The following is a 27,382-nucleotide window of genomic DNA, read 5'->3' as shown; positions in this document are numbered from 1 at the left end:
CTAAACAATTGCTTCTCGTAGCCTGATCAGGATAAAAATCTGAATGCATCTACCCAGCTTAGACGCTCTCCTACTCTTCTTCACTTCACTGTAAGTTTGTATTTGTGTGTTCTTTCTCTGTTCACAGAATAGTTTCTCTCCCGGCCTGAGTCGCTTCGATGCAGTGCTGTACTGTTTATCAGGGGAGATATCATGCTGCTTTTTCTAGTCAGATCTTGCTCTCTTGTTCTCCACTGTGCAGGGCTGGGCTTCTCTCCCCCTGGCTTTATGGTATGCTCCCGGTAGTCTGTAAGATCCACTATGAGTGCTGCTACTCATACAACAAAACTGCACACATGTAATAAACACACAAAGACAAACACACACGTACAGTATCTCTCCAGAAACCCAACCTACACTGCAGGTGCTAAACGCACTCAGACACCCACACTCGCACTAAACTTCTACCTTTTCCTAAGAAGAGATAATTAGTGGTGCTTACTTGCTTATATTTACACAGACCCCTAACTAAAGCATTAAAGCCCAAGTATTACCTCTATTTATATCATCTGTGAAAAAAAAATGAAGATAATTAAAAAGTAGCGGTTTTTGTCCAAAGGGTCAAAAGTTTCGTTCTGAAAGGTACATTAAAAAAATATGAAACCTGAAAATATTGTCTGTAATATTTGTGCTACAGACATTAAAGGAAGCACAAATTCTGTGTAGTTAGATTATAGTTATTACTACTACTACTGCTACTAAAAAGTGATTTTATTATATTATTTGTATTTAATGTAATTATAATTATTTCACTGTAAATGCAAATTATAATATTTAATTTCAAAAATTTGAAATTTCAATAATAATACTATTATAATATTAATAATAGTTTATATTCATGGCTGTCCTAACTAAACGCAGCACATATTTATGTATTTTCAGTATTTAGTTTCATCAATCGCACCAAGGCATATCATGATAATTTTTTTCCCCTTTACAATTAAATGTTTTGCCTTAATAGCCAATATGCCTTTAACTTTTTTGAAGGAACTGACTGAAAAAAAAAAAAAATTATTCTGTTTGGAAGAAGGATCCCTTGCTATACATAGAGACCATCTTCTGAACTGGTTGGCTATGTACTACCCTTCAAAATCACCCAGAACACCCTATCTTGATGCAGCCCTAAAATTCAAACCGAAGCATCACCTAAATCTCAGCCGCACCACGGTGAACACTTTAGACTCCTGGACCAGGCGAGGGACGTCACATTCCTGAAGACACGTCTTCCCAACGGAGGAGGAAAAAACGCTAAATTACTCCCAATCAGAGCGCCACTCATCCCCCATTTCCCGCTTCATTAGAGGAAGGATATTGGAGTGTAGTCAGGCAGAGAGAAAGAGCGCAGGAGTGCGGAGGAGGAAGAGGGTTACGGTAGACAAATGCCCTACGTCTCCTCAAACACACACACACACACACACACACACACACACACAGAGACAGCTCCGTTCAGCCCCGGGCTTCAGCACAACAGCACCACACACAGTTGAGCCCCGATCCCTGTCTAAAAACAAAGCTGCCGGCGGCACTGGCAGACCTCTGCCTCCTACACACTACTGCACTGCACTGGGCTCGAGCCAAGTAAGACATACTTACTTGCTCTCTGTCTCACACACACACACACACACACACACACACAGAGAGAGCTACAACTCCAGACCCACTGTGAAGTCAATGGTCAGACATACCAGTGAATGAATAGCTATATAAAAGTGATTGCAGATGCTACAGAATATAAATTATCACTGTTACAAAAACCCAAACACATCGAGGTGTGGCTGGCGATTATCTACAGGGATGGGCTGTCCAGCTGCTGACCACTGGACTACAGCTGGCCCTCAGTGCACACTTGCTGTCCTGAGTGACTCAAACTCTCCAACCCTCCTAAAAATACAAGAATAAAACATAACACCCAAGAGGATATTAAGACCTCACACTAGGATCCGCACAGCCAAACACAACCCCGCACGGAAAGAAACAAAAGAAGAGGGCGATTGGGAGAAGAAGAAGAAAAAAAAAAGTCATTAGAAGGAGTTTTAAAAGCAGCATTCTATTAAAAGCCTCTTCCTGCTCTCCCTCATTAGCTGAGCATATTTATTTCTGTGTATCTTGTCTTCATCCCCTGGCGCCCTGCGTGTGGAAAGCGCTGCTGTTGTGAACTGCGACGCGACGGGGGGGCTTTAGCCATAGGAAGTGTGAGATGAAGAGGGAATGTGAAATATAACAGGAGTATCATGTGATTGTCAACCATCCACTATCAACCAATCACAAACTTTCACAGTCCCAAGAAAAAATACTTTAGTGATTGACCGATATAGTAAATAATAGTATTAGTGACTGATATCAGCCAGGCCAATATATTTGTGGCAAAAAGAAACATTTACATTAATAATAATAATAATAATAATAATAAATAATAATAATATCAACAGTATAACAATAATAATAATAATAATATATAAAAAATAAATTAAAAATAAAACTAAAAACGCAACAAGAGGATTTAGGAATCGTAGCATTATAATGTACAATAATAAAGTGTGTGTGCTACATTACTATAAAAACAATAATATTGCAAAATATTACAATTAAAAAATAACATTTTTCAGAATATTTCAAAAAGGAATTTATTCCAGTGATGGCTGAGCTGAATTTTCAATGCAAACTTTTAAATGTTAGTGTATACTGTTTCCAATATAGGCCTACCACTACAGACTTACTACATACTTTATTAATTTTTGGTGTTGTACATTGGTGAAAGGAAGGCTCCACATTGCAGGCACTGACACCGCTTCCTTCCTCCAGAACAGCTCCTGCTTGTAAAAGCTTTATACAGTGGGGTGCACGTTCTAATGATAACAGCATGTTTTAAATGTTACCTTGGATACTCTCCATTTCCTTAACATGCTCCGGAGCTACACAGGAGCTGGAGGGAGGAGTAGAGATTGACGCCGTGCCTCCATTTCAAGATCCAAAATGGACACCAATGACCAGTGCATTTGCATGCTTTTACATACTGTGATCTCTCAATGTCTGTAACTCTAGACGGATCTGGACCTTATGCTATAAGGTGACCAGTTTTATGAAACGTAAACTGGGGGTATTTTTAGCTCAGTGGGCAGTATATAATTGAGTTATCTAAAAGGAAGGACAGTTTAATTTTTAACCTATTTGACCATTAAAACAGCTACTTAACACATATATACAGTACCTAAATATTATTAAGGATTAATTCATTTTAAGGAGTAATTTGAATGCAAAAAAAGTACATATTTATTTTAATTACATTAAATCTCCACTGTTTGATCAGCCTTAGTATGTTTAAATGAAATAAAACTTAATGTAATAACATTTTATTCATAAACAAGCTAAACTATGGATAAAATAAACTGTCTGTGTGTGTGTCTGTTAATCTCACAGGTAGGAAGGGGTTAATAAATAATCAGCATCCTGGGGAAATCTCCCCCTTTTTAGCACCATTGCAGGGGTGGACTGCTGTTTCTTTTTCCATTTAAACTATTATTTAAAGGAAGAAAGAAAAAGGAAAAAAAACACATTTCCCCCAAGGGCCATCTTCAAACTCCCTCTCTACATCTCACTCACACACACACACAAATCCTTGACACAATTTATTTCTATATTATTGAAATTCCTCCTCAGTTAATTACTGCTGTGTTGGAGTGAGCATGCAGCGTTATTTGCATTTCTGGGTCCTGTTAAGCAGTGTTAAACAGCACCGTCACCACACACACACACACACACACAATCAGAGAGACAAATATATGTGAGTGTAGCTGACGGCAACACAGTGATCAGCGTAGCAGAGCGGAGAATAGGACGAGGGTAGAGATCAAACAAGCGCGTCGTAACAACATGGCAAACACAACGCTCGCATTTAGCCGCCAAAACGCTTGCCAGCCGGTGGGAGAATGACACAGCCTTTAATTGTTTTCAAAATGAGCGCTTTAAATTAACAACGGGCGATGCTTATCTACCAAAATAACAAGGGTATGGGGAAATCACAATAAGTACGCGCAGATGAACACGAGCAGCTTCTATCTGAACTTGTAAAAGGTCTGGCTTGTATAATTTCTGTGTCACTTTTATCACCAAATGGAATTGCAAATAAATACTACATAAATAAATAAATAAATAAATACTATTTTCAAACAGGTTTCCAAATTAGGTGGGTCATTGGCTGGCCAAATAGATCCTCAGTCCACACCACTGGTTTAGCTAGTGTTGGCGCTTGGTGATTTTCAAACGAACAGAGAAAGGTTTTGATAGGGTTATAGACGCAGAATGTTTACAGAGGAAATCAATGCACTTTTTTGGGGCATGAGCACAATGGTGAAGCCAGCTGCAGCTCAACTTTTACATTCTTCTGTTGAACCTAAAGGACATTTTAAAGAATGCCTTGTTACTGGTAGCCACTGATATCCAATAGTATTTTTGTATATACTATTAAATGGCTACCAGACACTTTTTAGTAACCAAGATCTAATTTTGTGTTCAACAGAAGGAAATTTATTTGGATTTGTGACAACATGAGGGTGAGTAATCTTGTAATATTCTTTTAATCTTGCATGTAGTGACAGATCTTCTCAAATATGAACTAAATGTGATTGAAACATTATTAAATAAAGAAAAAGGGACAGGCACTTTATTATATCCATTATTTGTTGATTGGATGAAGGCAAGTTTAAGGTCAAATGTAAGATAAAAGTGGGGTCCAAACAGAGGAGAAGACACAGATTAAGAAGGGATTACAAAATGGGATTAATTATGAACTCAAAAAATTGAAAACACTGTGGTCACAAAGGTAGAAATCTAACTCACAATATATTTCCTGATTCCCATTTCTTCTCATAATTTCCTGTCTTATCTCCCACTGTGGAAAAAAGTCTCAAAAAAGAAAGAACAAAACAGCAATTGTTGCAACAGTGGTTTAACGTAGAGCTATACAAAAAGAAAGCAGGTTTGGATGGCTGTCCGTAAGAGGCTTGACAAGCATGAAACTCGCATCAGATTCCCCCCCGGACATAACCACGGCAAGAAAAATGGGGAACTGGGGGTGAATTCGGTTAGCATCTGTTTATATAACCTTTGTCGTTGTGACTAGTAGGATTGCCACAACACACTCCTCCTGAACCAAAGAGGAATTCCGTCAGGATCAGCCGCTTTATCAAATCAGGGATGCGTTTCACCGCGAGTGAGAGATTCCGACAACGAGGAGATGCTGCGCGTACAAAGAACGAGATCGCATCTCTTAACCCAGCGAGAAGAAACATCCTCGCCCTCAGACCTGATGCTGCGAGGGCCCTTAACGAGCACACGTGCATATGCGGACCCTCACACGCGCACACATGCACGTCGGCCCCCTGCTTCTCCCAGTAAGGGCCTCACACACTGCAGGTAAAGCTTCAAAGATTGGCATCGCACTGCAGCGCCATGCCGGAAAAGAGTGAGGAGGAAAGAATGGAGAGCAAAAGAAATAAAAAAGGAAAAAAAACGAAAAGAGAGATTGTTATTTAAACAGTCGTGCTAGTACGGCTTGTATGAATATAAATTTTGCGAGAGACAAAAAGACTAATAGATGGGCGGAGGGAGGGCGAGAATATTATGCAGACGCACCTCCAATGACATTACAATAAAAAGCTCTTGTGGACCACTGTTGGTATGTGTGTTTGACATGGAGAGAAAAAGAGAGAGATGGAAGGGAAGGGAGAAAGCGAGTGAGCGAGCGCTCAGAGGGAGTCTCACCTGGGCCCGGCTCTGCTGCAGCCGTCTGCAGGAGATTCAGCTGCAGAATACCTAATGCGTGTGTGGAGGGGCGTGCCGTACAGCCCTGTTACTGGCCCCGGGCCATTCTGTATGATTAAGTCTTCTACACTTAAGGGATAAAGCCTTGCTCTCCTTCTCTCCCACTGGAAGCCATTAGCAGCCCCCCATTTGCAGCTCAGTGTGTGTGTGTATGTGTGTGCGCCCTGTGCGTGTTTGAGCCCATGCATTTGAATGGGTTCATACCCCTGTGTCTTTGTGCTCCTGCCTTGTTTGTGTACGAATGTGTGTGTGTGCTGCTTCCTGAGCAAAGCGTGTGTGATTTTGTCAGTACAAAACAGCTCCACGGCACCCTGGGATTAGTGTCCAGCGGCGAGCTGTTTGGGCCCAGAGTGCACTGCGGTCCGGCCCCCTCATTAGAATGGGCCCATGCAGGGCCAATGGCTGCCATCGCAACATTGCGCATCACGATCAGGGGCCTGTTGCGTGTCCCTAAGAATTAGGAGCCCGGGACCCAGACTGTGGCAAGCACACACACACGCGCTTGCAGGATTAATCATGTTGGGGACCATAGCTCTGAGGGTGGGGCGTTTGATCTCCTCCTGTCCAACATGTGGCACAAACATCATCACAAAAAAAACATGTGTGACACACACAGAGTAGTGGTGAATTCTGGGGCTTTGCCATGTATAATTAAAGAAATTACAAAAGGAAAACCTAGTTGGTGGCGGTCTGGTTAAATGGCTACAAGGTCTAAAATGTGATTTTAGACCTGAAGTTAAAAGTGATCCACACCTGAAGTTAAAAATCGTACAGTTAGTAATAACAAAAAATGAAAAGTTTGTCCACTAAGACCATTAATAAACATGTAAATGAATTAAATATTTAATATTTTTTATAGTCATTTTTAAAGGTCATATGCAAATTGGCCTATTCTACATGACCACACTTGCTTGACTAAATATCATATTATGTAAAATCAATCATGTCAATTTTAGTTTTTAGTCAATTTTGACCAAAAAGTGTGTAAAATAAGTTAATATAATAAATAAGCAACATAGCTAGAATGACAGACAGAATGATAGAATAGATCAACAGATCAATGGATTGCATGAGAAATAATAGACAGAATGATACAAAATAATGATAGATAGAACTATAGGACAAACGATAGAAGGAACAACAGATAGAACACTAGAACGAATGATAGAATGAATAACAGAATGATAGAAAGAATCACAGAACGAAAGATAGACAGAATGATTAGTAGAATGGCAAAACGATAGATCAAGCGATAGCCAGATAGATAGATAGATAGATAGAACAACAGACAGACAGACAGTACGCCAAACAACGACCTGTTACAAATAATTAAAAAATTTCACTGCAATTAATTAATTGCGCTGAATATTTTCGCCAAAATCAGTCCAAAAAAAGCCTGCACCCTCCATCTGGGCCTACTGATGAACCCACCCCGAGTCAATAGGAACTCTTTCGACCACTGAACCCAGTGTTAAAAAGCATAAGGCGAGGCAATCAACATTTAATAAAGAAAATCAGAGGCATCCCGTAAGTCCTGCAGTAGAGCTGATTTAATGGCCGCTTTGTGTGGCTTCACGTCGCCCGTGTTCTCCGGGACAGAGAAAAACACATTATAAATGAAGAGATCCAGCATGCTGTCCATCACTGCCATGTTTCTGGGTTAATGACGCCTTAACGGTCATCCTATACTGACGAACAGTCTCGCCATGAAGGAGAGAGGGAGAGCGGGAGAAGGAGAGGCAGAGTGTCTTTCATTTCCAGATAATTAATAATAGATAAAAGCCTGACTTGTTCTGCATGGCTTAATAGCTTTTAATAGCAGGGAGAATGACGGGAACACGCACGGCTGTGTCTCCAGACGCTGGCCTGCAGACCTCCAGAGACACCGTCATCTTGCTGCAGCACAGAGGGGGGAGGCGTACCTGAGCCAGAACAGACACACACACACACACACACACACACACACACACACACACACACACACGATCGGAGAGAGGCAAGCACGCTAAAAGAAGCCCATGCACTTACTCAAACACACGCGGGCACAAACACACCCAAGAGAGCGCCGTTCGTAGGCCTACTCTCTGAATGGTGCAATTCACTCCTGCCAACATGCATATAAAAATACATACGCTCTTTCCCGTAAGCACTACACACATCACAGGCAACCACCGAAGATCAATACCCGGACACAGCGGTATGAAGCCATTCAAAAGAGGGGACTCAGCTTCATGGAGAACGAACCTACATACACACAAACAGTGACTGCAGCTCATAAACGCACAAAAATACCTTGAGCTGAAATGTACTGCTCATTCTGTATAGTGTATGATATTAGTGTGTGTTTAGTACAGTGATGAGTACAATATAGTCTGCTGGACCTAAGCAATGGCTGCAGGTAGTACCACTCATCGCTGCAGAATTACTGCACCACTTCTGCTGCATCAGGTCTGAGAGTCATATAATATTAGAGATGAGGAGGGGAAAACTATAAAAATTAATATTTCATGGTATCGATTTTAAATATAGTGATTTTTACCTCATAATACTATATTAGCAAATGTTGAATGATGTGTATTGTACTGTGAGGCAATTGGCAATAGCCAACCTAGTATTGTGAAGCCAAAAATGGACAAATCTTTTACACACATTTTAGGTATAAATTAGTGTTGGGCAACAATTAATTATGATTAATCAAATAAAAAAAATTTTTTTGGTACAAAATATATTTGTCTTATTTGTGTATATTTATTATGTATCTATAAATACACACACATATATAAAGAAAAATATCTTTAATATATAACATATTTAGATATGATATTAATTATGTGAATAAATACTTTCTAAATAAATACTGGAATACTGGAATCTATATACTGCATGTGTGTGTCTTTATTTTATACACATAATAAATATACACAGTACACATGCATATATTATATAAACAAAAACCTTTATTTTGCATTATTTAATCGTTTTGATTAATCATTGCCAAGCACTAGTATAAAATAAGCCTAAAATAAAAAAAATTAAAAAAAAAAAAACAATATGTAGTCTCTGAAATAGGAGTAAAGGACTTTCTGCAAGTTTAAATTGCAATTATACACTAAACATGAAGAGTCATATATCCGCATATCAATATGCTGCAATATTGTATCGCCAGGTCCCTGCTGATTTCCACACCTAAAAAATATCCCCATCTAAACAACTGCTGCCATTCTGACAGCGAGAGATGTGGCATAAAAAAAAACTAATATTTACACTCAGGCAGCCATTTGTCACCGACACTCCAGCATTGACAGCAGTAGGAGGAGCCCGTTTCCTCAATATGTCTATGTCTCTCTTTCACTCTTTCCCAGTAGCCTGGGCTGTTTTGAATGCGGGCCGGATTCTGTGACAGCTCCGCCCCCGAAAACACACACACACACACACGCACACACATATTCCAGTTGCAGTGGAATGACAGCGGAGATGGAGTGACAGGGATGAGTATTCCCCGAGCGCACCACGGAAGCATGGACAGCGGGAGTTTTGCTGGGCCCTTATCGCTCAACTGGGTCACTGTGTCCAATCAGGCTTTGGAGGCCGGCCCGTGAGGGCGGTACAGGCATTTCCTGCTGGACGGGACGCAGCTGACAGCCTCGCCCTCAGACCCTCGCAATCCGAACGCATTGGCTGCCAGCTGCATCTCGCAGGTCAAACATTGGTAGCACACCGTGCCAATCTCTCAGCCTGGGCTTTTCCCACAAGAGCTTCAACTTCAATAGCCTGTCCTCCAAACCTAGGCCGAGGGACGGCGAGGGAAGCTGATTAACCAAATACTTTTATCAGCACTGAAACTGCTCCGCTGCACAAAATGGCCTTAAAAACACAAACCAGCAGCACTGGCCAGAAACACGCTAAAGAGGGGGGGGATGCGAGGCTTACATGGCAAAGGGACACAATGAGGATTGACTGGACCCAAACCGAAGGCTCTCCACTACATCACTCTAAAAATGCAGATAAATCCAGCCTCTGACTTTAAAAACATATATGATGATACTAACCTCATAACCTAAAACTACTCTACATTTACTGGCTGTTTAAAAACAAAAGTTATTATAAAATAATTATAACACAAAAATAAAATACTGCACAGAAAAAAAAAAAAAAAAAAAAATCTATGGCTTGAGATGCAAGAATTTATTTTTATTTATTTATTTATTTATTTTTAAATACAGCATAAATAAATAAATGGAAAATATGAAGTACTATTTATTTCGACTGCTTGTTTCAGACAGAGCTTTCCATTTTTGTAGCATATTGTAGCAATATAGCATATCCATATGACACCAGTGAATCTAAGCAATGAAATATAGAGGACTAAGGGACAGGAAGTCAACACTGTAAAAGAAGGAAATGGTGTACAGGGAAAAAAGAGAGCAGATACAAGAGTGGGAGGATGGCAAGAGCACTTGTGTTGTCTTCCTGAGTTTTTGTGCTCTTGGGAGAATTTGGACGGCTCAGGTCAGAAGAGACTCATAGTGTTGTGCTTTCTATTTTTCTATGCTTTTTCTTTCATTTTCTCCATCTCTTTCTTTGTCTCTCTTCCACATAAGTCAAGGTGTGCTGCATGTTTGCAAGAATGCTTGAAGTGAGGGTAACTTTGAAGTTTTTACAAGAGCCAACTAGAGATCCACAACACCTCTGATGTGACGGAAGATGAAGATGAGACACACAAACAAACAAATGCCGCACAGAGAAGCGCAAATACAACATGTTCTAGCGTAATCTGACAATATCTATTCAGTCAAAGCCTTGAAAGCAAAACATATTTAGCTTATTTAGCTTAAAAATTATGTGTGTCATTTTTTGATGTTAAGAAATGTTCTGCTATTAGAGGTTAATGAACAGAAATGACTATGGTGAGTAAAAACGTTCTCAAATCAATACTAATGTTTAAAAGAGGCCAAGGCCAAAACATTGCCTTAATGTATGGTGCATGTTTGGGACAGGACTATATGCTTGTCAAAAGCAAGGAAGTCTCATATCGCAGAAGGGTGACTATCTTGAATTGTGACTTGAAAGGCAGCAGAGGAAAATATGACTAATATATATATAATATAATATAATATAATAATAATAATAATAATAATATATTATATTATTATTTATTATTATTATTATTATTATTATTATTATATGTAACATTAATCAAAAATATAATTACAAAAATATATTTGTAAGTACACTGTCCTTGGCCATCCCCACAATATATCTGAGCTGTAACATGAAGACATAAAAATAAAATAATATAACATAACATAATAACATAATAAACAGTTCCAAATTTCAGTCAGAAAGAAAAAAAAAAGAAAGAAAAAATTACACACTGGCAGAATGGTAAACAGAGAGTGTTTAGGAAACCTGTTTGAAACTGATTTTTACATTTACAATTTGCCACTAGTGGCCCAGAAATTACACCCTCCACCTTGATGCCAGTCCAAATCATAGCATTTACCAGCAAGAAGCAACAAACATAAAAAAGACACAAAGTCACACACGTAGACACATTCTTTGTCTCTCACACTCCTCCCTCCTCGCCGCACACATGGCACATTCCTGGCCGTGCGATGCAAGGTTCTGGCTAAAGGCCGTCAGCAGCAGTTTCCTGAGGAAAGCCCTGGGTGCAGTGTCAACTCTCCTTCTTCCTCTGCATTCCCCTCTCACACACACACACTCAGTAAAAGATGTAGTCAGGGTCTTATCAGTTTACCACAATTCTGCCTTTCAACACAGTGCAGAACACTGAAGTTTATATATTTATCTTGACACTCTTTGACTCTAAACACACTCACTCTCATAAACACACACTCAGAGGCACAAATGTGCTTAGAAACGCACCCAGGCACATTCTCCAACTCAAAGATTCAAGAAAAACGTAAACCACAATGGCATCACACACACGTTAAGAGCACGGCGGAGCTTCGGTGTTCACTAGAAGAAAACATAGTCAAAGATTAAAGGGGCGCTCAGATCAGATCTGAAATTTGTTTTTCATCTGTCTCGCCTGTCAAAGACAAGAGGAAAAATGTTTCCAATATACCTGTGCAGAGAGAGATAGAGAGAGGGAGAGAGGGAGAGAGGGAGAGAGATAGAGAGAGGGAGAGAGAGAGAGAGAGAGAGAGAGAGAGAGAGAGAGAGAGAGAGAGAGGGAGGGAGAGAGGGAGAGAGGAAGAAGGATCGAGGAAGGCAAAGAGAAGCCGAGTCTGAGCGATATAAAGCGAATGAGGAAAAGAGAGAACATGGAGGGAAAGCAGACGTGATTAAATCCCGTCGGCTGTGTGGGGCTGTCAGCGACTGTGACACGAGGTTCAGATCCCTGCTCGCTAGGGAGAGCACCATAATCACGTTCTTCCCGCCATGATGCCATCAAACGGGGACGGGACGGGTGGGTGGCTATGATGGGGACGGCAATGGCAAAGCCCCAAACTGCCACACACATATCCCACTTAATCTAAAAATCACCTTTTACCCTAAGAATGGCCATTAGAATTCAAAAGTGACCTCAACGGACTGTCATGCAAGCACTGTAATTCCATCATTGGACTTTCAAATTTCAAAACATTTTACAACCAATTAAAATTATGCAACTACATCTAAATAGGCCATAAAGGAGTCTAATTTTCTACTCTGACTGGTTATTGCAGTTCATAAGACAGCAATTTGTGTCAATGCTATAGCCCACTGGATGTTCAACTAGGAGCCCGCAGGCCAAATCCTGCATGTCTATCATTTTTATATGACCCTCCTATTGATTAAATCAAGACGAAATTGCTGTGCTGCCTTAAACACAAAAGTGCACAAATCAGCAGTTTCAATGTACATTTTCAGTCATCTCTTATATCTCAGATTTCTTTATGCAAATAACTATGGACTAATAACGGTAAAAAAAAAAACAACAACAACAGTTTCAGGTTCATGTGCACAAAGTGTTATATAAATAAAAATTTAAAAATGAAATGGGGAAAAAATAATATTTGTCCAATATTTGGACTTCAGCAGGTCTTGTTTTTCCTTAGTTTCTTAAAAGCTTATAAGAGCTTCCCTTAAAATCTCAAATATTATATTAATGCTAATAAACACTTTATTAAGCATGTTCAACCTTAATTTGCATAATCAAACTAAAATGAATAGTTGACCCAAATATGAAAATTCGTCTTTACTAACCTCATATCCTTTCAAGACTAACTTTCTCCTGAGAAACACAAAAAGAAGACTTTTTGAAGGAGGAGAAGACATTGGGCCCAATTGCAAAAAAAATCCCATCTTTTTATGTGACATGAAAGAAAGTCAGCCACTTTTGGAGTGATATGAGGCTAAGTAAGTGATGATGGCAATTTACATTTTGAGGTGAAATCCATTAAAGTGTAAATACATTGAGAAGCCATTAAAGTGAAAACAAAGATTTACCATTAACTTTAAACTTCCTCAAATTGCAATTGGAAAATTTGGCCTTTGAAAAAAAAAAAATCTGTAGATATTGCAAGAATTAGGATGTTTTCACTCATGAAAATGGTGAGCAACTAAACTAGATGTGGTTTAACAATACATTATATAATATTTATATTTTAAAGAAGCCTTTTTAACTTGACATGCCATGTGGGTAAAAACAACAACTGCATAACATTTTGCTGAAGACATCCTTCTGACGCATTTGCTCATAGACCAACAAAGCACAGCAGCGCAGATCCCAGAGTACTCCATTGATTTATCTGTAGAGTACTCGAGGAGACAAAATGACCAAAATGCCTGCTTTACACCCTCTGGCAGGTGGAGGGCCCCGTGCCGAACGCCCCTGACCTAGGAGGAGGACAGCCTCCCTGGATCACAGCGCCTTCGGGACCCTCCAGAAATAGATGGTCCCAGTACACCACCAACAATACCATCAACCGAACAGGAGAGAGAAAGAGAACAGGGCTGTTCCACACAAAGACGTAAGAGTACAGCCTGACTGCTCAGGAGACAGGAAGAACGAGAGAGAGAAAAAGAGAGAGAGAGGGAGTCTTAATTGCCTTATCCTGTAGTACAGGCTGGGGAGTGCTTTTTGACTTCGGCTTCCAATTTCACGCTACAGCATTATTTAGTTTGATACAGACTTGATTAGGCATTACAATGTGTCCCTCTCTGAAGGAGCTTTGCGGCCGGCCTGCATCACTAGAGGACAGATTAACTCTGCAATCACGCTCCTTCTGAGACCCTTCTACTGTTTGTTTAGCCCGCCGGAGACTGTGCCAGCGCATGTTTGTTTGTGTATAGGGATTTTGTGGGAGGGGTTCTTATTAAATGAACTCTACCCACACTTACAGCGACCCTTATTATGGGACATGACCACAAGATCTAGAAAGAAAGTGTGTGCGTTCGGCGGGATAACGCTCAGTCCTTGACCTCAAGGGTCTTCTTTTCCAGTATATGAGAATTTGAAAACACAGATAAATACACACAAGTGGTGCTGGTGAACAACATTTTTAAAGTAAAGCTACATTTTTACTTTTCTCTGAGAGTTACTAAGTAAACAGACTGAATAATTTGTAATGTAGAACATTACATTAAAAACAATTTATTCAAATCATATAAATAGATGGGATACATTTAGTACAAATTACGGTCAATTAGAGATAATTATACTAGTTACTTAGTGTTAGATTATTATGCAACAAAAGTTCATTTTAATGGATATCACTTGCACATTATGAAGAAGAGAGTACTTAATTTGCATTAGTTAGATAATAAATTAAACGGAAAGTTAACCCAAAAATTGTGCGTGTTATTCCACACAGGTATGAATCTTCTTTTTTTTTCCCTTAAACTAAATATTTGGAATATTTTTAATAACTAAACAGTTGATGTAGCCATAGACTTCCACTAAACGGAAAAAAATACTGTAACTCTTTTCAACATGCTAATTGTGATTATGTAACACACTGTTACTGTCAATAAAAGAAGCCATAAAATAACACTTAACGAGTGCAACATACCTGGACTAAAGCGTTCCAACCAATTACAGATTGATTGCTCCAGTACCAATGTGTAAAGTATTGCGTTTTACACTTTGCCTCAAGATAGTGTGGTGCAAAACCTTTAATGATCGAGCTGGATCCAGATAGAAGAAAGAGAATCAGACAGCTTGGTCCCCTGTCCATCACTACAGAACAGGTCAAAACTTTACATTTTTAACATCTGTCCATCCACCACCCATCCATCTATCCATCCATCAACACTAAGGCCCCACAGTACACAACCCCCACGCCCCGCGATCTCCAATTCTCTTTCTTTCCGCTCCCTCTCTCTGCCTCTCCTGGAGCAAGTCGGGCCCTGTTTGATGGTGACATGAAGCATTTATTAGGCGAGAGAAGCTGAGCAGGAAAGAGAGAATAAAGAAGAATTGGGAGCGCGAGTGTGTGGATGGTTAATAATTTCTGCGCACTTCTCTTGGCCCTGGAATTTTTTTTGTTTTGCAGTAGCTGAAAGAGACTCTCTTCCCCATCATGTTCAACCACAACAACACAGATACACACCTATCAGAGCAGCCCACAGCGCGCACACACACTCACACACGTCTGAGTGCCGGCAGATGGATGATTAAATACACGCTGTGGCTGTAGCATGGAGAACTTTACCTGGGGACTAAGCCGACGAGATATAACATAAGGTTAACTGATTTGGTTTGGATATGGCGAGCGTTTTGACACAGTTTGGAGTGAATTCCATCTCTCTGGCAGTGCTCTAACACAAACATACACACGACAGCCGCATTGAATTGCAGATCCGTAGTGTAGATCTGGCAGAGAAGTAGATCTGAATTTGCTTCTACACACCTCCATAAATGTGGCCTGAGTCATCTCTCTTGACACAACACTCCCAGATAAGCAGCAGAAAACTCACATGCTCTAACAAACCATCTAAAACTGATTTGGGGAGAAAATTGCTACTTTTAGAAATAACAAACCTGTAAGAGGTGCAGTTTGTGACGCATGTATATGCGACACATAAGTGCCATTGTGCATTCCGAGGCACAGGATTAAGTCTAAATCATCAATTTTCTCACTTGTTACTTTAAACATCTTCTTTGACATGAAGTGCCATTTTTAAATTTATATTCTATATTCTTTAATTACTGGTGTCTTATTCCCCAAGCCTCCTTTTTCTTAGTTCATATTCAATACAATACATCATGCTTAAGATTAAAAATATAAAATTATATCCCATCATTTACAAAGTGTTAGTTTGAATGTGCATAGCGCAAACCCACTAGACTTTCATTTACTGGCATGACTCACAGCAACACTATTATTTAATACACCGCTTGATTCACCACTTATGTTATGATCAGAAAATATGACTGGCACCATGGAATGTTTTGCGTATGTTCTATATTATGTATTGATTTTCTATTAAAAAAAAAATTATATTTACAAACTACAAAAATAATGATACAATATCAACTTATTTTAATTTTTTTATTTTACCTTGAGCATGTACAGTCAGGCAGAGGGGTAAGAAGTGAGGTGAGATGAGGTGAACGGAGAGAAGTCGGAGAAGAGAGCGTAATAATCACTCTTTGCCTCATTCAGTTCCTCTGGGAACTTCTTGAATACAGGAGCAGCCCTCCAAAAAAGCACACATGCTAAGTGAACTGCACACAATGGAAAAACCTGACTTTTAACCAACAAATGAACACATCGTAGAAGAACGGCTGTTTTGTAAATGTCATTATTCCGCTTTTTTTCTTGTTTCCCCTCCCCTTTATTCTCCCTTTGTGCGCGTATGTGTGTGCGAGCGCTCTCGAAAGAAGAGCGACTTTAATTGTTTCTTCAGTATAGCCCCGCTGTTTGCACGGGTTATTATCCCCAACTTTGCGGGAGGGGGGGGGGCTTGCTGTTTGACGGGGAATTAAATGAAGAAAAATAAGGAAAAACACATCTGACTCCAGGATCAAGGGCTCGTCTTTCTCTGGAGTCAGGCGGGCAAGCAGAACCAAGGATCTTTTACAATGAGGGGCTAATTCTTTCTAAGCCAAAAAGGCTTCAATGCTAGGTTCCAGACTAGCCTCAGGATAAAGCAAAGAAGCTTCACGCCTTAAAATCAATTTATCAAGGCATTACTAACCCAACTCGAGACCCGTGGTTCGCACACATAATCTGTCTGTGACAAAACAGCAGACTGACAAGCGCTGCTTTGCTATCATTAGTCAGTATTTTTTAAACTAGTTACTTTAATTGATAAGTGAAGGGTCAGAGTCGTCTTTTATCTTTCTGCCAAGTCAATTATGCCTCTTTATTCGCCAACGTAATTGTCTAGAAGATCTGAAACAAGGTACAGCCAGACATTCTGACATTGGATGAACTCTGCAAATTACTCAAAAGTTTCGTTTTGCAGAGTCAAACTCCATCTGTGTTTGAAAGGGCAAGGCTGCTCAACTCTGTAAGCGTATCTTTGTTTTAGTGGTTTTGTTCTTGCTGCTAGAAAACTTTTTTAGGCCTTGTGAAATCGATAGGTTCAGCTCTGGAGAGAGCCACAAGCGTTCAAGAGATTTCTCAGTGCGTGGGCACATGCATGCACACACACACACACACACACAGAAACATTTCACCTCCAGCTATACCAGTCCTTCACTGGTCTCGGACGGCTCCCCGAGCGCTCTGCCTTGGGAGACCAGATGACCTGGTGCAGGGTCAGAGGGGACTCTGGGGGGCACAGCAGGGGTCAAACCAGCACCAGCACTCCTCATTAATGACCTCTGCAGCCCTTCAATCACCACCCCCAAAAAGCTCAGACCAGGGCCTGAAGCCTGTCCAGCAGGGAGACAAGCCAATAAATATATGCATCAGCCAGGTGTAGAGAGTGGGCTTAATTGCCCCCTTTCCTTATGTTTAATGTACAGCCCAGCGAGACGGGGCAGGGTCGTAGAGCAGCCATCCGGAGAGGAGAAAGAGTAGAGAGAAAGCGTTAATGCATCTTTGAATATCAGGAAGAGGCAATTACACAAAGACAAACACTTTAAACTTTTGACAAAAACTACCATTCAAAAGTTTTGAAGTATCTCAACCAAGATTATATAATCAAAATACAGAAGAATTTTTTTTTTAAATATTCCAAAATATTTTTTCCTAATATAAATGTATAATATTTTAATTAATTATATAAAAAATATAATATATAAACGTAATTTATTCTTGTGATAGCAAAGCTGAATTTTCAGCAGCCATTACGTCAGTCTTCAGTTTCACTGATTTATCCTTCATAAATTATTCTAATATGCTGCTCAAGAAACATTCTTATTATCAATGTAAAAAGAAGAAAATATTGCGCTGCGCAACATTTCTGAGGAACCCTTCTGATTAATAAAAAGGTGTTTAAAGTGTTTACTGACACACACACACAAAATATACATATAATAAATATCCTACTGACCTCAAACATTTGAACGGTAGTAACCCATTCCCCACCTCATAACATCGACAGTCTGACAGGCCCAAATTATAAAAAGAGCCTTACGGTATGAAACGTCACTCAAATTCCTATTCTAGGTCACCAAACTTAATTTTCTAAATGTAAAAGAACACTTCCAAGACGTACCGTGACGTGCTTTCTAGACAAAAGTCTCCGACGTTCTCTACGGACTAGGTGAAAATGGCTGCCATGTTTAATCTACATGGGTACGAGCAGCTTTGAGAGACTCTTTCTCTGCGCGTTGTTCCAGCACGTTTTAATCTGCCCTCTGCAGCAGCCCAATCCGGGTTCCAGAGCGCAGCATCTTAGAACGGCCGCGATCCTCCGGGAAGGCCTGACAGGGGAGCCTTGGCTGGCAGGCTTGGTGGGGAAGGAAGAGGGGGGAACTGGGAATGCCAACCACACAAACAGAATTAATAACAGCGGGCGTCAGAGCGACGCCTTCTCTTTAGAAGTGAAGCGTGGCATGGAGCGGGTCCGCAGCGAGCGCCGGTTCCGGGCCACTGAGCCCAGGCCTTCTGATAAAGCGTGTGGCTAAGCCGGTACAATGGCAGAGCCTACGAATGAGCTCTTACATTAAGACAGATTCTTCCCCACAAAACTAGCAGGCAGGCTGCTGATAAGGAGTTGTCATTGGCAGACACACTGCCCACCGGGGAGAAACCCACATCCAAACCCACCCGCCTTTTCCTCCCATCACAGGCCAGATGAATTACACCATGATCTCCACACCAATAGGGGTCACTGCTTCGAGATACGAAAAGGTATAACGATTTGACTTGAAAAGAAAGTTAAAGAGCGGAAGAAAAGCTTGCCTCTTACGATCATGATACCAGTCGCATCAACACGCAAAGAAAGCCATTAAAAAAGACCTCAGCTGCTGTCAAACTGTGCGCAATTACGTTTTTTTCCTGGTTCTGATGAAATACTTTTAGAGTTGTTTAACTAATTGTTCATGCTGTGAAGTCAATGAAAACAAAAAAAGCAAGAGCATAAAAATCAATTTTGTGGTTCATCTCCCATTACCTCAAAATCACACCCTCTAACAGTCAACACACACACACACACACAAAACAAATACTACACTCTTCACATAAACAGTCTAGAACTGAAACAAATGCTTTCTCAATTTCAAATTATTACTGTCATTTCATAAAAAAAATTTTAAAAACAGTAAAAGAATGTTTAATTAAACATATTATCAGGAAAACATTTCACAAAAATGTTTCAGGCACTACAACAGAAAAGTTAATGGAAATATTGACACAAAATAAATTCAATCTATTATTCTCAATGAACCATCATTTGAAAATGTGCAACAGATGCAATAGACTGATTAGGTGTGCAAGAAAAAAATTGCAAACAGCACACCAATCAAAGCACAAAATGAAAAACACAAACGCGGATGCATAAGAACACTGGGGGTTCTCGTTCCCAGATCTCTTCATTTGCGGCTCTGCGGCCCTATGGTAACTCACTTCAGAGTTTTACAACAGCCCACTGACCAATGAAACTTCGGCGTCGTTGCCAAAAGTCTAGGTGACAATAAAAAAGCCATTTAATGTTAAAACCAGATGGTGCCAGAAAGGGAAGAAAGTAAAAAGATGAGATCTGTACCGCTACATAAACACACACCAAAAAAGATCAACACAAGAGCACATTAAAGAGCTTCATTGCTTCTTTTCTTAACATGTAACACAGCTCCCCCAGATAAAAAAAAAGGCACAAAAGGTAAGTGTAACAGATAAGTAATATCACTGAAACTACACGACAGAACATCTCGGCAGTGCTCTTTAAAGACGGAAAAATCTGCAACTTCAAAATCTCAGAAATGTACAAAATTACTAAAACAAAAATTACATTACACTTTATTTGCTATCTAAATGTCCCTGCAAAAAAAACAAAAACAACTCGCTGTTGTGTTATGCATCTATGTATGAAAATCCCTTCCTTCCCACAGTCCCTCAGTTGTTGAAAATTTACATTCAAAACAGCAAGTAATTACCCAATTCCCTATCGAAACCCTTGCTAAAGGATACGTATTCTGCAGGAAGAGCTGAATGCATTCCTGAAAGTCATTTTAACATGTGTACCAGGTACTCATCCACATACCCATGTACCCAAAAAGACCCTGGCGTCAGTGGGCAAAGGGGAGAATAATGCCATTAGGTTTCATTCGCTGCGATCTTTGTATGAGCATTACTCAAACGTTTTCTCCCTTTCGCAGAATAAATTGTCTAATTTGATTTGACTGACTGTAAACAACACTGAAAAAATTTAAATAAGTGCCCTCACTGTCTCCCTTCCTGTCGTGTGCATTCATCCCCCTCTTAATGTCCTGCAAATGAAGGGGATTTATTAATGTGTAATTAAGTAATAATCATCGCTACATAATGCATGAAACACTCATGGGGACGGTGGAGATATGAAACAGGAATGCCACAGCCGAGCACTCAGTGCATAGACACACATTAAAAAGGGATTAATTGAGAGAAATAATATTTTGATAAGCGCAGCTCCCTCTCCCCCTCTGACGAACGCTCGCTGTCTTTTTCCTCTCAAAATAATCTCTCTCTCGCTCTTGCGTGCGCGAGTAACACTGGCAATCACAGTTTCTAATGTAATGTGATGTGAGAGCATGACTTCCTTTACTGGTAAATAATCCCCGGTTCAACGTGACAACGGGCAACGCTTTTTTTGAGGAACCCCCCTCTCTATGTGCATGCATATGTTTTCTACAGCCACAACACCTGCAGATTTGAAGATATCAAAGAAGAAATTAATGACAAACAAGCTTAACCTCTGGAAGAGCAAGCCAATACACTAGACACCGGGACAGAAAAAAAAACATGAATGATTTTGTGCATACCACACTCAGGCATATTGTTGGTGCCCTTCTAATCTCCAAGCATAGCAATCAAAGCTAAAGGTGCTGGGCTGAGATAGGGACAGAGCGAGCCTTGCTTACATATTTAATTGGCCTCTGATTGACGTGCATCACTGAGTCAATACAATCACTGTTTACCCCCCAAACCTCTGTGCTGCAGCAGGCCAATGCATACTCGATAGAAAACTGCAATAGTATTTATTGCAATACAACAAAACATCTGATTTGCAATTGCCTTGGAAAAAAAAAAAACTGAACTAAAAACATAATTAGTTAATGACTGGGGGGGTGCATATTTATTTGCATAATATTTCACAATCACTTCATGCATGTGAAAAACAAATCTGGTCGGAAAAAAAAAAAAAAAAGAAAAAGATAAAATAATATGTTATTGATAGCGCCAAAAAGACTGCTTTCTCTCTCTCTCTCCTAAACAACTCAACAACATTGTTTAGGATTGATCTGCACTCAGCAGGCTCTGTCAATGTTAAATATCTATGACAATAACCGATTCTTAACACATTGTATTTCCAGCTCAACCGCCATGAATATTATCCACTTACGCTCTATGTAAACTTGCAACCATTTTTTTTCTCTCTTGATGAACCTCTGCAGATTGTGGCCGTTAATTAAAACAAAAAACTGGTTATTATTTGGGGAAGGGGGTACTAATATGGGCCACATGGCCACCCGAAAGCCCATCTGGTTTCTATTGGGGTGAGGGTGCCAAGTGATATCTCGACCGGCAGCACAATATCTGCCGCACATTGCTGATGGACAAGACAAAATAGCAGCAGGCCTTATTGCTCCTAAATTCACCTGCCTGTGAGTGTTGAGTCTTGTAGGAGGGGCGTGAATGAGATGAGACTGTGTGTGACTGATTCTGCCATGTCAAAGTCACAACCGGGAATAAATTCGAGACAATAAACAGCAAAGAGGGGGGAAACCAAACTGAGATCTATAGAGAATCAAATACCATTCACAATACTACTACAGACTGAGAGGGGGTTTCTGAATCGAGTTGTAAAAACATCTCAGAATATTTAAGATTTCCCCAAAGAGGACAAAATGGGAATAGACTTATTTAAAGGTCTATTTTATGAGCAGTAGCAGTATTATTAATATAAAAAAAAAGTATAATATTTTTTTTTACAAAAATAAACAAATACACGTTTCAAAAGACTAATATAAAAATTCAGCAAACAGATTACAATACTTATGATTATAAAGTGGTGTTAATTACAAAAATTAATATAATGTAACAAAATTAAAATACTGATAATAAAAACTAAATAAATAACCTAAAATAAACTCAAGCTTCATTTCTAATCGTTCAGGTAACAGCACCTTACCTATTTGAGATAACTTGTGCTGCCAACCACAAGACCTGGTTGCACCTGGCATCAAAATGAAAGTGTTTCATTTTTTAATTATGTTTCGGTGTCAAAAATCCTGCTTAAAGTCTCCGAACATAATGTCACTATTAAAAGCAAACACGTTAAATCGATGAATTTCACAATCCCCGCCACTTTTACCCATGAAACCTCATTGGTCGTGTGAGTTGTTCCCTCTCGTATACCAACATAAAACGCTTACCTTTAACGGAGCGCGGTTTGGCCTGCTTGCGTCTAGACATCTCCGTGTTAACAACAATATTTTACTTTCTTTAACAGGTATCTTGTCCTCCCCGAGAAATATTGACAGGTCACGCGCCGATACTTGGGAGATTTCTTCACTTTGCCTGTTGCAATGCGGCAACTTCGGTCTCGCTAGTCCAGAAGCGTTCAAAGGAAGAGAGAGCACGGCGATGGAAACTGATATTCCAACGATTGAACTTCTCCAACCTGTAGATTTAACGAATAACTTGCGGCTTTTCCCGTGCTCGAGAAGCGAACGCTCTTTTGTTCCTCCGTAACGGCAGACGCTGACGGCGGAGCGGGCACGCGCGCTCAGAGTTTGAAGAAGCGGAGCGTGCCCAAATTACACCTGATCAGTGGCGAGAGGTGCCAATACTTGCCGATAACGTGCTAAAGCCACTTCGACGGTGTTTCGGAATTGATTCGCAATGTTTCTCCTCCTTTTCGCAGTTGTCGCAACTGTCTCTTTTCGTTGAGATCCCGCCGAACCGCCCTCCTTCGCTGTTATTTTTCCGAAGGTGCCACTCTCAATGGCATTTTACGCAGCATTTTTACCTGGGGGAATTTTTCTTCTTGTTGTTGTTTATCGTCCTAAAAGCCGTAAATATTTCTAGTCGCTAGCCTCTCTCTCCCTTTTTCTTTGTCCTGACTCTGGTCTTCCCTCCGCCTCCCGATCCGACTGCTGGCGGGGCTGCAGCGCAGACACACATAATAAAGCCAGGCTTGGCTGGAAATGTAGCCGTGTCCCAGCAGGAGGATGTGAGAGTAGGGTCCCGGCGGGGGAGCGCTCTGATCCCGCAGGGAGCTCCGCACAGCCTGGGTTGAGCAGACAGAGAGAGCCAACAGCACCAAACCATGGTCAGCCATGGAAACTACAGCTTAACTTGGAGCACGGATCGGGGCCAAAACACGGAGCTTCGAGGAAACTCTGCAGCGCGCAAGAAAAAAGACGGACTGGATTCGATTTTTGCGCTCCTTGTTCTGGTGCCATCGTCTCGGGTTCACTCCAGCGTTTAACTGACGATTGGATACGATGACATTTTGACTATTTGGGGGGTTTGTTTTCAACATTTATCATTTCTACGTCGCCTTTGCAACACGTTTATATGCGTTTATACGGATAAGATTTAGGATTTAAAGGGATAGTTCAGCCCAGCCAAAAATAAAAAAGAACAGTGTCATCATTTACTCACCCTCACGTTGTTGAAAACGCGTTTGACTTACTTTCTTCTGCTCAACACAAAAGAAGATGTTAGGCTGTATGTTAAGGTCTGACAGCCTCAGTCACCACTCACTTTCGTTGCTTTTTTTTCCCTCCATACAGTGAAAGTGAAAAAAATAAAGTTTTACAGGTTTGAAACAACATCAGGGTGAGTAAACACGTCAAATTTGTAATTTCTGTTTGTCTGAGTTTTTAAAAAAAAGTGTTTAGCTTGGGCAACATTAAGTACATTTTATTTTTCAAGAAGATCTGCATACGCAAATAATGTTTGATATTATCTGATGTGTTGTTTTATTTTCAATGGTATTATGGGATATGTTTTAATTAACTTTTAACCCCTTTTCCTAGGCTCCTTGTTGCGTTCTTTTTCGCAGGATTAGGTCTTTTTCGACAGTGTTTTTAGTCCCCACAGCGTCTGTCTGGCCGTCTGCATGTGTTGCCGAAGCGCAGTCACAGAAAAAGGATCATTTGTGCAAAAATCAACCTAAGAAATGGTCAAAATCACACGCAGCGCGCTGGAGCTGCTCGGCCGTTGTCATGGATAACATGGTGGGCACCCTGTCTCGGTCAGCGGGACATCCTGCAGATTGAGCCGGGCACCCCGCGGAGCCACGGAGCGGCCTTTAAAATTGACCCCCCGCGGAGGACCGGGGCCCCTCTTGTCTCGTCTGAGCGCACGCCTGGAGACCGCTTTTAAATGTGCTTCTGGTGTCCCAGAGAGAGAGGCCGCTGGCACGAAGGGGCGAAAGCTCACCGCAGTGGTCCCTTTTTCTCTGATAAATTCAAAGGAGGAAAATAGCCCACATTACAAGCTCCTTAAGGGTCAAGGACAGCCGAGACATGAATGGTTTGAAAGAGTGGCATTGTGAAATCACATAGCACGCGATTACACCCTCTGTCATCTTTTTACGGATTTGCATTTTTCTTGAGCCACAATGAACAGTTCAGAATAAGACTTACAAGACATGTGGATGAAATTAATTAAGACGCTGGAGAAAAAGAGGTGTGAACTGCAATTGCGGTGGTCCTGTTTGGAATAGATGCCGTTGCTATTTTAGGACGATTTTAATGAGTGGCAAATCATTTTTTGAGCTTGGATGACTGCATGCGATTTGAAAAATATTGAATGTTTAGAAGAGGAAGAAAATCTCTCATTGGACATAATAAGGACGGAGGCATTTGCAACACTTCATTTGCCTGCTAACTGAATTCAAATGGCCTCAGCATTGGCTAGTATTTTCTTTCACACAGCAGGGACGGTGGTAGATTGATGCCCTTACATTATTCATGCGACGATTATTCAAAATTTAGCAATAACTCAAGAGCGTTTTGTCCTTTCTCTCAACCGTCTCCTCTCTCACCGTACCTGGGTATGCTACTATTCTTATGCGACTATCATCCATTGGACAGTGCGGACCCAGAAAGCACCCTTAAACACTCCCCCATTGTACTGTCACAAGCCTGGAGAGTTCATGTTATATTTATGTTGCCTACAGCGTATTCTCTCTGTTCTGTTCTGTTCAGCTGAACTCACGCCAACTCCTCCAGGTCCCCCCTCCACAGACAATGTTACATCTCATTGGCTTTGCCCTAGATAGGCTATTTTTGTATGAAATAATTAGACATAACTGATTTAAATACTGCAAAGCCAACACTCTTTTGTCTCGTTAACAAAGTACAGGAGAGGCGCACGTTCGCGGTGTCACTTCTGTCAATCCGTACGAGGAGGTTTAAAACACAAATGCGTTTCCAGCTAATGGATCTGAGGCAGAGCCAAAAAAAATGAGTCATTTTATTAGCTTCCTTCGATTCGGTTTTTACTTTCGGGACCGAGCTACGATGACCTGACCTGATAGAATCTATTACGAAAGCAAAAAAATGTCAGGAAAGCAATGCCAGAAGCTTTTAATTGTCTCAACGTGTACATCAGCAAAATATAGAATTGCTAAAATATGCCACCGTACAGCATTAATTGTCCATATAAGGACAGCGCGGCGCTTGAAACAGCACGTTTTGTTTGTTACAGTGACCCCGGACCCAGACAGCCGTGCTGATGCCGAGTGCACATGGGCACACGAGGGAGAGGTGGAGAGCAGGAACGCAGATTGGGGCTGACCGCTCGGCTGCACTTTAATGTACCCTCTACTTCATCAGTCCTGATTAGCCACCATAAAAATCCAGATTGAACATTACATTTTTACTGCTGATTGTCTTCCAAACACTCTCAGGTGTTGGCGTGTTAAATGCCAGGGTGTGCATCTGTCCTCGCATCCCATTAGCTTGCTGCAGTGAGACGTCTGACTTGGAAAAAGGGGGACCCTCTTCAGAAACGAAAGCAATGCAGAACAAATTTCAGGCTTTTAGGCTTACCGCGTCTTGTGCCAAAACCTCAATAACAAGCCCCCCTCCAGCCCCCGTTTCCCTGGCTCTTGCCCCAGACTTACACAAAGAAACACCAGCTTTATGGACTTAGGGCATTAAAGCATAAAAAACAGCGGACGGAGAACAGGTTCGGAACACATGGCGCCAAACGCAGGGCCCGATCACGTCAGATCGCACAGGCTACACGCTTTAACGCTCCAATTCTTAGGTGCACGGCCGTGTTTTCAAAAGGGCACATGAAAGGGCTTAGCGAGAGAGAGAGAGATGAGCAACGGCGGCGAGGAGGCCGGCGCTCTAGCAAAAACGCTTTTCTGATGAGCTGCAACAATGCACTCACTCCCACGACATCAGCTCTCTGTTGGGAGTCTCCTCCTAATTTCCTCCATCCATAATAAAAAGAGCTACATTAAACAGTGCCATTAGTGCCAGCAATTTGTTTTATTCTCCACAGAAAGAGAAATGTTATCTGTGGCGGACAAACTTAACCCAATTAAAGCTCATTGTGTATGGGGGCCTTGCTGGGTCTTCAGCTGATGCCTAGGAACGAGGGCAGAGGAAGCCAACTTTGGGGAGGGAGAGGGGAAAAAAGAGAACGGTCGGAACACGTCTGGAGAATTAGGGAAAGTAGGAGAGAGACAAATGTGCTTTCAGGAAAAAAGACGGGAAGAGAAATTATGTTTTTGTACGCTCTCCCCCCACATCAAATCCCTCCCAAGATGGCTTGATAGAGGAATACTGCGCAAAATGTACACTCAAAACAAAAACGCACAGATAATTCGGCACTTAAACAAATAGCTGAAGGATTAGAGTGAAGGTAAAACCTTTCCATCAAATATAAAAAAAAAAAAAAGGAGGAACTGCGTACAAAGCCACACGTTCTGAGACTCTCGCTCATACCCT

At 40.9% G+C, this 27,382-nt stretch overlaps 1 protein-coding gene and 1 long non-coding RNA gene across 4 annotated transcripts in view; one reads left to right on the top strand and one right to left on the bottom strand.

The window, feature by feature from the left end:
• Positions 1-23,883, bottom strand: part of znf423 (zinc finger protein 423) — a 141,055-nt gene extending 117,172 nt beyond the window's left edge. For all 3 annotated transcript variants that reach the window (XM_043264895.1, XM_043264896.1, XM_043264897.1), the window contains exon 1: positions 22,838-23,883. In XM_043264895.1, the coding sequence (XP_043120830.1) occupies positions 22,838-22,877 (40 nt within the window). In that variant the 5' untranslated portion in view covers positions 22,878-23,883. The remainder of the gene's footprint in view (positions 1-22,837) is intronic.
• Positions 23,884-24,129: 246 nt separating this feature from the next.
• On the top strand, positions 24,130-26,897 carry LOC122363027. Its single transcript, XR_006253184.1, has 2 exons — positions 24,130-24,248; positions 24,449-26,897. It is a non-coding gene; the product is annotated as an uncharacterized LOC122363027 (long non-coding RNA).
• The last annotated feature ends 485 nt before the right edge of the window (positions 26,898-27,382 follow it).

Source organism: Puntigrus tetrazona, chromosome 18 (genome assembly GCF_018831695.1).
Source record: "Puntigrus tetrazona isolate hp1 chromosome 18, ASM1883169v1, whole genome shotgun sequence".
Taxonomy (NCBI): Eukaryota; Metazoa; Chordata; class Actinopteri; order Cypriniformes; family Cyprinidae; genus Puntigrus; species Puntigrus tetrazona.
Note: the sequence above shows the minus strand (reverse complement) of the source record. Positions and strands in the feature narration are given on the sequence as shown.